Source organism: Stigmatopora nigra, chromosome 13, assembly GCF_051989575.1.
Source record: "Stigmatopora nigra isolate UIUO_SnigA chromosome 13, RoL_Snig_1.1, whole genome shotgun sequence".
NCBI lineage: Eukaryota > Metazoa > Chordata > Actinopteri > Syngnathiformes > Syngnathidae > Stigmatopora > Stigmatopora nigra.
The window spans coordinates 3,304,615-3,316,223 of NC_135520.1; the positions used below are offsets into that span (position 1 = coordinate 3,304,615).

General features: G+C 43.5%; 1 protein-coding gene across 1 annotated transcript in view; it reads left to right on the forward strand.

Annotated features, from left to right (window-relative positions):
- unc79 (unc-79 homolog, NALCN channel complex subunit) overlaps window positions 1–10,293 on the forward strand; it is a 32,569-nt gene extending 22,276 nt beyond the window's left edge. The window contains 22 exon segments of the mRNA XM_077731457.1: window positions 32–194; window positions 399–548; window positions 620–1,798; window positions 2,168–2,269; window positions 2,429–2,592; window positions 2,594–2,739; window positions 2,834–2,974; window positions 3,047–3,085; window positions 3,158–3,270; window positions 3,543–3,628; window positions 3,963–4,136; window positions 4,301–4,369; window positions 4,452–4,562; window positions 6,601–6,705; window positions 6,775–6,852; window positions 6,914–7,003; window positions 7,071–7,246; window positions 7,751–7,934; window positions 8,003–8,206; window positions 8,426–8,503; window positions 8,944–8,985; window positions 9,061–10,293. Coding sequence (XP_077587583.1) covers window positions 32–194; window positions 399–548; window positions 620–1,798; window positions 2,168–2,269; window positions 2,429–2,592; window positions 2,594–2,739; window positions 2,834–2,974; window positions 3,047–3,085; window positions 3,158–3,270; window positions 3,543–3,628; window positions 3,963–4,136; window positions 4,301–4,369; window positions 4,452–4,562; window positions 6,601–6,705; window positions 6,775–6,852; window positions 6,914–7,003; window positions 7,071–7,246; window positions 7,751–7,934; window positions 8,003–8,206; window positions 8,426–8,503; window positions 8,944–8,985; window positions 9,061–9,249 — 3,783 coding nt within the window. The 3' untranslated portion in view covers window positions 9,250–10,293.
- Window positions 10,294–11,609: the final 1,316 nt, after the last annotated feature.

The following is an 11,609-nucleotide window of genomic DNA, read 5'->3' on the forward strand; positions in this document are numbered from 1 at the left end:
GACTTTCAATGTTTGTACTTGTCATTTTCAGTACCCTTACAGAGAAATGGATGGAAGTAAAGTGGTCATTCATCTTATTTATATTACCATCAACACCCTGAATGCCCAGTATCACAGTTGTCGACCCCACGCAACTGCAGGTCCCCTCTACAGCGACAATTCTAACATGAGCCGTTATAGCGAAAAAGAAAAAGGTAAACAATAACAATATTGTATGCAGAATGTATGGAGTTCAAGTTAATGAAGCACACAACAAACAATTCATAACACAGGTGGATATTGTCCCTATTGTCCATTTTCTGGACATAATTGGAATCATTTACATCCAGAAAATGGACAATAGTGACAATGATCATCATTATTATTATTTCTTTTGACAAGACTTCCTTCCATTTCAGAGGAGGACAGCGTTTTTGACGAGTCGGACGTACACGACACCCCCACCGGAGCTGCGAACAAGGAGTCTCAAACCTTCTTTGCCCGTTTAAAAAGAATTGGCGGCAGCAAGTCCATCAAATACCAACCTGTGGAGCTCAATGCCAAGAAAAGTAAGGTCTAAAACCTTTCTCCTCTCACAACAACCTATCCTCACAATGTCTGCTTCCCCCCTCCATGCCAGGCGAAATCGAACTGTCTGAATACCGTGAAGCCAGCGCCCTCCAGGACAGCATCCTCCACTGCGTACGGGAGGAAAGCACCAGGAAGAAACGTCTCCAAGCCATGAACAAACAAAAATCTTTAGACATCGCCAACACTGACTCCATCTTGTTCAACCTGAACGAACACCGCCGCAAATCCTGCATCGACCGTTGCGATTCGCTGGCGCCCCCCGTGACCTCGCCCCCGACTCGCCCAGCCCGCGGCAAAGGCTCCTCCGACGGCTCCTGGGTTCGCACAGAAGGGAACGACAGGCGGGGGTCTCGAGGCGGCCATTCCGACATCTCCAAACCGGTTATCCCAGAAGTCCGTCTCAGCTGTATGGAAACATTTGAAGACAAACGTCAACGCGTTGGAAAGGAGGACCGAGATCTCATCGATCTGTCCTCCGATTGTACCTCCATCCCGGAGAAACATTCCTTGCTCTCCGTGTCCGATAGTGACTCCTTAGTGTTCGAACCTTTGCCTCCATTGAGGATCGTGGAAAGCGACGAAGACTTTGACTTCAATGTCGTTATGGGTTCCAAATTCAGTGGAAGTCCCAAACTTCTGGCTTCCCCCGCCAGTAGCAGCACTTTGAGACTGTCTCCCGTAGTTCAGGTGAGCGTGGAAGACTGCTCTGGGGAGAAAAAGATCCCAGACCTTCTGACGGGGGAGTCGCTTCCCGAGAAAAAGCCGCCTCCCTCTTCGGAAATATCCGAGCCAGAAGATAACAGTTGCCAGGGAAGCCCCGTCATGACCCTAAAACAGAAGCGAGACTTGTTAAAGAAGACACCCCACTTACCGGACACCTCGTTGGACGACACTTTCGGGACACTGGAGGACGGTAAGTGCTCCAGCCCTTCTGGAAGGACCGTCTTTTTGGACATTCCGGAAGACAGGGCGGAGCCTCTGTCCTCGCCTGAGAGGAGCAATGACGAGGAAGAATATGGCGATGATGAGGAGGAAGATGAAGTGGATAGCGATCATAAAGCGCATGACGATTATGACGACGACAACGATGAGGCGGAATTTAAAATCCAGATTGTTCCTCGGCAGCGTAAGCAGAGGAAGATTGCTGTGAGCGCCATCCAGAGGGAGTACTTGGATATCTCCTTCAACACTTTTGATAAGCTTGGGAATGAGCAGGTTGCCGACACAGGTAGATTTGAACTAATTTGCTTTCATTATTTGGTTTTAGTGTCAATGAAATGGCTTAATAAATAATGAGATGAAATCTTTTTGCATACATAGATAGATTTGCATACATATTTCATACAAAATTGTTGTATTTTTATCATTTTTAAGGGTTTTATAGTCACAAATATTAAAAAATGTGGCTTGAATTATGCCAATTCAATGTAAAATGCTGCTCTAATTTTGCAAAATCCAAGTTATGAAACAATTTCATAAGTAGAAGTACTATTGTATCAAAAAACTCTGGAAATCTGTCCTTCATGTTCCCACATAAAATAACAGACCATTTCTCCAGCTGACAATGTAAACAAAATGTCCACTTCATTTTTTGCAGATCTCAAAGCTTTGTCCACCCTGGAAAAACCAAGAGAATCTTCTTCGGCGCCAACGCTTGAAGCGGCCATGCCCGAAACCAGCCATCGCTCTTCAGTATCTGGTAGGCAAGGGGCGGATCTAGAAAGTTCTGAACTGGCTCAGGACCTGCTTTTTAGTGGTTGGCAATATATCCCATTGGTTGAATACTCAATCAATTCTAATGACAATTACTATAATATCCTGCAATAATTAGGATACTTGTTTCATGTGTGAACTTCAGCTCAGTATCGTCAGGTGAAGCGAGGTTCCCTGGGGGCGCTGACCATGAGTCAACTAATGAAGAGACAGCTGGAGCATCAGTCTAGTGCGCCACATAACATCAGCACTTGGGACACGGGTCAGTCCATCAGTCAAAAATGTGATTGTGGGCCAAACTCCACAACGTTTGCTTAGTTCTGATCATAATGGATGCTTTTAATATGCCGTAGGTCCTACCAAGACAAGCCTTCTCTCGGCGCCGAGCACAGTCAGCATGTTTGTCCCTGCGCCTGAAGAATTCATTGATGAGCAGCCCACTCTAATGTCTGACAGGTGAATGAATATATTCTCCCTTGCCAATAGTATGCACGGCAAATCTTCCTTTTATTGTCATTATTATGTAAGTATAATGAGATTTGAAATTTAGGTGTCGGGACTGTGCTGCTGTTTTGGAAGAATACGATGAGGAGACTCTGGGCCTAGCCGTGGTGGTGCTTTCCATGTTTGTCCATCTTAGCCCCGATCTGGCTGCGCCTATGCTCCTGGATATCATGCAATCTGTGGGCAGGTAGGCCAAGTTTCATTAAAAAAACTCTCAAGTATGGTCCACGATTTAGTCTGTTGCCTTGGCTTCTTTTAGGTTGGCGTCCAGCGCAAATTTTTCAGGACAAGCTGAGAGGTATGCAAGGATTTCTGCCTTGGAGATGATGAGATGAATAATAAATACATTTTCTCTGGGGGTGTTTTGCAGCATGTTGATCCCAGGGAATGTTGCAGGGGTAGCTAAGCAGTTCCTCCGCTGTATGTTCCACCAGCTGGGTCCAAATGGCATTTTACCACAGCTTTTTCAAAGCAACATTAAAGGTCAGGTTAAACCAGGGGCGGAATTTAAGGAGGGCACTTGGGGGCTTGGTCCACCTGGGCTGGAACTATTCACTTTTATATATTATTTCTTTTTTTATTTTTAAAAATATTGTTTTGAATCACAAAAATTATGATAAAAATTGCAAATATTTTAAAAATATTTATTGAATTTTCCCATTTTTCAAAATAAAAAAAATATTATATTACATTAATAAAATATTTACATGGGAACGTCCCCCAAACACTGAACATTTTTTCCACATTTTCTCCAGATGGAAGCTTTCTTCGAACCCTTGCCTCGTCGCTCATCGATTTCAACGAACTGAGCTCCGTCGCTGCCCTGAACATGCTCCTTGAGGTGAGCTCCATGCTTTTCCATCCTCTACCAGCAGGAGAAGCTCTTGTCAAAGCATGTGAAGGCCCCTTAAACTCCATCCAGGCAGCTTAAAACCCATTTCAAACAACAACTCCTCCGGCTATTCAATAGAACCTGTCTTAACACCCCTTTTTGCAACTCCACCAGTTGATTATTACAACCGGGCTAAATAAACGGCGCGGATAAAAGCCTAGCCATGCGTAGGGCAAAAGTCCGCAGGCATCGTGATTGATCAGACTTGAACGACGGGTTCAATGGAAAGAGTTGCCGTTATATAAGAGACTTGTCCTTTCTGCCTCTGTGCTCTTTGTCGCAGGGCTTGAACAACAAGAAAAGTCTTCCTGCAGGGGGCACTATGCTGCACTGCTTGGATAACATCGCCACTTTCATGGAGGCCATCCCAATGGACTCCCCAAGCAACCTGTGGACCACCATTTGCAACCAGTTCCAGACATTCCTCGCCAAACTGCCATCCGTGCTTCCTCTGAAGGTACACCGGAACGCCATCGGTTTGCCGATCTTGACCTGCAGGGGTCAAATTAAAGAGCCAATTGGATGCGATGTTGGGATTATACATGGCGGGGGAGAGAGTGGCAGAAAGTTTTGGGTTTAGGAAAGTCTTCTGGATTAAGCTTTTTTAATCTTTTGTTTTAGTGCCCAATGGATTCCAGTTTGAGGATTATCATTTGCCTTCTGAAAATTCCCACTACAAATTCCACTCGGGTGAGTGAGACCGCGGAAGGAAGATTTTGGGCTAATTTCAACAAATGCCGACCTTTCGTGTCCTGCTTCCTTTGTCTTTTAGAGTCTCCTGGAGCCTTTTTCCAAGCTGCTGAGCTTTGTGATCCAGTATGGCATCTTCAGCCTTTCCTACTTAGTTGAATTATGTGGACTCTGCTACAAGGCCTTTAACAAGGTAAAGTACTTTTCAGTGTGTTTTTTTTTACTTAAATAGCAAATTTACCGACTGAAACATCGTTCAAATTTCATATAAGTAGAACAGTAGCTTCTCAACTCAAAACCAAGTGGTTAGTGGATAGGCCTCACAGTTTTAGGGTCAAGGGTTCATTCCCAGGTTGTTCTCCACAGCCTAGAGTTTGCATGTTCTTCTCTGGGCTTGCATGGGTTTTCTCTGGGTACTCCAGTTTCCACCCACATCCCCCAAAATATGCTTGGTAGACTGATTGAACACTTTAAATTGCCCCTACTCACGAATAATTAATTGTTTGTCTCCTTGTGCCCCATAATTGGCATGATGTCCCTCTCCTGTCGCTGGGATAGGCTCCAGCACCCCTAAAAACACTAAGTGGTTCAGAAAACAAATGAAAAAATGAATTCAAAGGTATCAGGGAAATTAAAAAATATGTAAATGAATACAAAAAAACCTGCAGTTTGGACAGCCCAGTTTTCAACAAATTAGCAGTGATTAAAAATGGAGTGTTGTGTTGGTCATCGTTCTCCCGGTGCTGAACTACTTCCCGGACTCCCAAGACAGCCAGAAATGTGACCATCCGTCACACGTGATTAAAGAGGCAATCAAGCGGTATTGATTAACATGATTAGTTGGCGAGGCGGCGGGCCTCGGCTGCGGCTCTCCGAGGCGCCGTCTCGACCGTCTCGGTCTTCTTGGCCGTTTGGCCCCGAGGATCCTCAATCCTCCGCCACTGTCAACAGTGCGTGCTTTATGTCTCCTGCAGTATTGATTTTCTACACCCGCTTCAATTCCTCACCGTGCCATATCCGCATTTCTAAACCCAGAGATGCTATTACTTTGGAAACACACCCCCGTGCAGTTTTTTTTCAAACAACGATTTCTGTGGATTTTAGACTCAGTCTTTTGAGGTCAAGTTTTAAAGTCGAAAATACATATTTTTGGTAGGACATTTGGTTTCTTGGATATAGAAAATACACACACAATGGACTTGGGTGTGTTTTTGTTTTTAAATCGATATATCTTTAATTACACTTATCTTTTCACCCCTAATGACGTCAACTAACCCATTTAGATATTTTACTCGTCAGCTGCTGTTAATATGAAAATATATTGGTCGTTAATTGCCGTCTGTCATTACCTGTGCGCAACAGGTGGCCCCAAATGACAGAAAAGTGTTAAAAAACATTGATTTTTTTTCCTCAAATGATATTTTTGCCCTCTTTTTTTCTTAATTTTCCAACACAACACATAAGTTAAAGCAACTAATCTTAATAAATACATCTATACATATGAGAAATGGTAAAAACTATATTAACTTAGCAGATCTAAGTTACTTAGTGCTATGACAAAATAACACCAATTGATGAATAGAGCAGAAAAATGATAGAAACCTACATATTATTAATATTATTAGAGAAGATTCCTGAGTTTTTTAAATGTCATTTTGCCTTGACTGATCCTGACTTGTTTAGCAAATAGCCCTTGTTTTCTTTGCTAAGAAAAAAAAAACATCCTATTCCTGCCCTGGCCTCCCAACGGCGACTTTCAAGTCAGTCGACAAGGTGGCGGTCCTCCCCCGTCAGCCGAGGGGGCGCGTGCGCTTGATAAAAAGTGAGACGGCGTCATTCCGACGCGAGCGAAAAAGGGAAAGGGAGGCCAAAGTGAAAGCCAGGAGATGACAGTGTGCTTTGTAAACAGGCAGCTGGGCTTTGTGTGGAAGGGCTGAACAAAGAGAGCAAGCGGCCTGTCCTCGGGGAGGGTGGAGAAGGCAGAAAGGGAAAAAGGGAAAAAGGCAGCCTGACAGCCGCATCTGAGCTGCCTGGGACTCGGGGAGGAGGAGAGATCGGGACTGGCCTAAATCTACTCCTCAGCCTCACTATTGTCTGTCTATCCTCCCATCGTCCTTCCTCCCCCGCCTCTTTTTTCAGCCTCGTCCGTCGATGCTCTGTAATAGAAAAAGGCAGTCTTGCCTAGCCGCATGACTACATTTAACCCGCTTCTCTTATCTCTCTCCATCCAGGAGCGAGATAAGTTCTACATGTCCCGCATTGTGGTGTTGGAGCTGCTCCAAGCGCTCAAGTTCAAATCCCCGTTGCCTGACACAAACTTGTTACTTCTGGTCCAGGTACAAATGTTTTTTTTTTTTTTTTTAAAAGCCCCCCAAAAGACTCAAACTCAGACTTTTTTTTACTAGTTCATCTGCGCGGATACCGGAACGCGGTTAGCCGAATCGACTGTCATCCAAAAGCACATGATCGCCACATTGCCCGGGGTAAGTTACCACAAAGCCTTCGGATTCGAACCCGGCGCCCTAAAAGTCTCTCCCCCGACAGTGCGCCACGGCGGCCATGGAGTGCATGAGACAGTACGTAAGCGAGCTCTTGGACTTTATCGCCGACATGCACACCCTCACCAAACTTAAAGTGAGTCTTGCGATCGTAAGTGTTGATTTCCGGAGTTGACCTTTGTGACCCTGTCGCCGTCTGGTAGAGTCACATGAAGGCTTGCTGCCAGCCGTTACATGAAGACACTTTCGGAGGGAACCTTAAAGTGGGTTTGGCCCAAGTGGCAGCCATGGAGATCAGTAAAGGCAATCACCGTGACAACAAAGCTGTGCTTCGTTATCTTCCCTGGCTTTATCATCCGCCCTCGACCATGCAACAAGGGTAAGATGACCAATGTGTTTATTATTCTGCTATGCTTCCTAAAAATTGTATTTTCACGACTATAAGGCGCACCCTCAATGAATTACACATTTATTTTTTTTCCATATATAAAGCACACTGGATTATAAGGCGCCCTGTCTATTTTGGAGAGAATTTAAGACTTTTAAGTGCGCCTTATAATCGTGAAAATATGGTACTTATAATATATAAATTGTCCATTTCCTTCGTAGCATCATTTTATGATGTTTTGGAGACCATTTTTCATCCGATTTTTGCCTTCTGTGTGCTACTAGTTCGAACATACGAATTCAATGATAGAATTTTGTCAAAAAAAATGAAAAAATTATTGATAATGAATATATAAATTGCAAAAATGTACACTAAAAAATAACTGATGTTGCAGTGACATCACAACAGCTGTCAAATACTACAAAACTTTACTATGCCAATTTTTAATCAAACTACTAAATACACATTTTGTCATGTGACCTTTCCCCCACGCAGTCCGAAAGAATTCATCGAATGCGTTTCGCACGTGCGGCAACTATCTTGGCTCCTTCTGGGCTCGCTTACCCACTGCGCCCTGCATCAGGGCTCCACCTCCTGTATGCCCATCCCTCTGGACGCCGGCTCCCACATCGCAGATCACCTCATCGTCATCCTCATCGGCTTTCCCGAACAGTCCAAGGTAAAAAAAATAGTCGCCCCCGTTCAAATCTGGTCAACCTGCTCACAATGGCCGGCTCTCTTCCACAGACGTCGGTACTGCACATGTGCTCGTTGTTCCACGCCTTCATGTTTGCCCAACTGTGGACCGTCTATTGCGAGCAGGCAGCTGCAGCTTCCTCTTTGCAGAACCAGAACCATACAGAGTTCTCCTCTGGTGCCATTTTGACGGGTCTGGAGTTCTGGAGTCGTGTAACCCCTAGTATTCTACAGCTGATGGCGCACAATAAGGTGGTGAGTGCTTAGCTTCATCACTTGCTAAAATTTGGAGATGAAAAGAAGCCTCTCATAAAGATCTGTTGTATTTTGGGTCTTGTTTCTTGTGGATTTCCTGTAAGTGGCTCCAGTTTCTTAACTAGGTTTACAATGTTGTGTGTGTCTTGCTATTTTAACCAAGAAATTTCCTGAATATGGAATGAAATAAAGTTCTAATTTAGTTTGTTGTCATTTCAGATGGTGGAGATGGTGTGCCTTCACGTGATTAGCCTGATGGAAGCGTTACAGGAATGCAACTCTACCATCTTTGTCAAGGTTTGCGGGAAATGTTCTTTGGCGACTTTAGCATAAATATGGAAATTTGTCACATTTTACATGGAAAAGTTAGAAATGACATATAGTGCATGGGGGTCAAACTTTGTTTGGTTTATGGCCTGCATTCATGCTAACTAGTTTTTAGGCCCGTTGAGGAAAAAAATGAAAGCATTTAATTCTGTATGTACAATATGAATGACCGGATCTGGCCCGTGGGCCATGTATTTGACACCACTGTATCTTATTGGATTTCTAATGCTCTTCCATTCAAAATGTTCCATTCAAATCCCCATTTATTGGATGATACATCGACAAAGGCGAGATGAACTTTGGGAAAATAACAACATTTAGAGGAATTATATCAGAACATTAACATAGAATATGTGCATACTGCCCACTGATGAAATGGCAAATAAATAACATCATTTCTCCCTTCTTAGCTCATTCCAATGTGGCTTCCCATGATACAGTCCAACCTTAAGGTAAACACTGATAACATAGGTAAAATAAAAGTTTTATTGACTTTATGGCTGACCTTGCCCTTCTCCGTCCATCAGCACCTGTCGGCGGGCCTCCAACTGCGTCTGCAGGCTATCCAGAACCGCGTCAACCATCAGTGTCTGCAAGGTCAGACAGTAGGCGCGCCGCCCTTGGCGCTGCGCAAGTGGCTCCAGTGCACTCAGTTCAAGATGGCGCAGGTGGAGATCCAGTCATCTGAGGCCGCCTCCCAGTTTTACCCCATGTGACCTACTTTCCGCAAACCTCCCGTGATAACCAAAAAAAGACTCTCGCCTCGGTTGAACCGCCTTCAGTACAATGTGTACAGTAGATCTGTATTCTTTAAATACTGACATATATCCTTTACAGAGAATTTCTATTTATCCGCATCGAAGCACTGACATTCTATGGTTTTCGAGTGGATAATAAAAGTAGCTTTTTTTTCTTTCCCTAAAAAAACACCCACTCTTTTCCTGTATTCAAATGTGACATTTCCTTCCCCGGCTCATATTGCAAATGTCCATTTTTATCATGATTGCGAATGGCAGGGCGATTAAATCAGGCCGCCTTGTTTACGGTGATAGCGGACCTCTCCGGGAAAAATGACATGACACGCATTTAGCCGACTCGCCATCTCTGATTCTTGTCAGAACGTCCGTCACGCCGCCGCCGCTCGCCATCACGACTCGGATCCATCAAAAAGTCTTCCTAACTCGATAAGATGGAGCTTGGAGTTAAACCAGACTATTTTAGTTATGGAAACACCCACCCCGACCAAAATCCTTCCCCTGCTTAGCTTTCCTAAAGTGGAGGCCTTGCTCTCTCCTCCTCAAAGCAGATAGACTTATACCAAGCAAACGTAATTATCTTTAGCCTAATGCGGTTTGTTATGATGAAGCATTGTTGTGAGGTCTAATCACATTAGCTGGAGAATAACAAATGTCATGACATCAGGGCACGTTTATCTACTTTTGGATTTCATTACCAAGTACCATGGTTACAATTGTTTTACATACTGACTAAATAATCAAGAATCCCACAAAATTGTGCATTAAAAATAACAGTTATGATGGTATGCTTCTGCATAGTTGAAACTAATGGATTAGGATTCCAGCATGGGGCGAATTACTCAGTGGAAAACAGTAGTTGAGACTTGTTGACTGAATTTGAAATTAAAAGTGGGTCAGAAAAGTATATTTTAATGAGTATTATTATACAAATTTAAATTGGTGGGATTTACATAAAAGATAGTAACATTGGATTGACTCCAAACAAGCATAATGATTTAAAATCTAATATGTAATATGAAGAACTGATAAAAACAATTAAATTTGTCAGCTAAATGTCAAAATAGTTGGCCAGATTTTAAAAAAAGGCATTTTCTAGCTCAGGATTAGCAATATCCATTCTGTTTTCCATATTAACATCCATTAGAACACGTGAATCAAATAATTAGGATTGGTATGAAGCTTCTGGACAGCTTGCTGATGAGTTGATTAATGGATTCAGGTGTGGGCCTTATTGTCCAAAATCTCAGTCAATTGATGACATTAATACTTTATTATAAATCCAACTTTTCAAATATAGGAGACTTAAAAATGCGAGAGAACAGTTGAAATAAGTTGACGTTGGAGCCTTTTGTTTGTGCGTGCAAAAGAGGACCTGTGATGAGAGGTGTGAGCCAAATGAGTCACCCAACGTGACTAATGAACTCACACACTCACGCACATCGCCCGGGTGACCCGGGGAGGCTAGCTGAATCAGGCTTGCGCCGTTCCGCTTGTCATCAAGCTCTGGTCGTGGCTCATCAACGCTGTGGGAGGAGAGACAAAAGTGTGTATGTGTATATGAGTGTGTGAGTGAACAACTCCATCTAATCAAGCCCCCTTGCGCTGGGGCGCATCTGTTGTCATCATTTTGCCTCAAAGTGTTTTTTTTTTCTTTCTCCCAGACAAGCCTTCTCGCTCTCATTAGTAGCAGCTTATGTAATCAGTGTCCTACAGGTATGCAGCATTTTCCCCTTGCCCGAACCACCTGGCAGGGACGGACGGCCTCCTGGAAGGAGAAGAGTGTGGCGCTCAGTCAGCGTTAATCACAGCTGGCCAAAGGCTTCCAAGGTGGACAGATTGCATCAGGGATGCCAAGGTCGGGAATCTTCCATACCAGCAATATTTTATAAGCATGCAGACATAAACTGTCTTACTATACATGGGCATTTTTAAGAAAATTGCCTTACTATACATGGTCATTTTTTAAGAAACATGGACTGGCTCACTATTTTTCTGTTCAAGCTGAAAAGATATAAAATGGAGGAATTGATCCAACAACCTTTTGCATTGTAGACCAGCACACTAGCATATGAGCTAAGAGTTGAGCTCTCGAGAACCCCGCTTTAGTGTCTCATTTCTCTACATTAGTCCTATCCAACCTACGGCTTACAAGCCAACCATGACTCGCTGTTCATTGACCCAAAAATAATGATAAAAATCTCATTAAATCTGGGCCAAAAATAGAATCTTAAATCCAGTCTACACACATGAAATCGATACTGATGATCATTTTTTCCAGTTTTTAAGATGATTTACACCCCCAAATTGCATAAAAATAT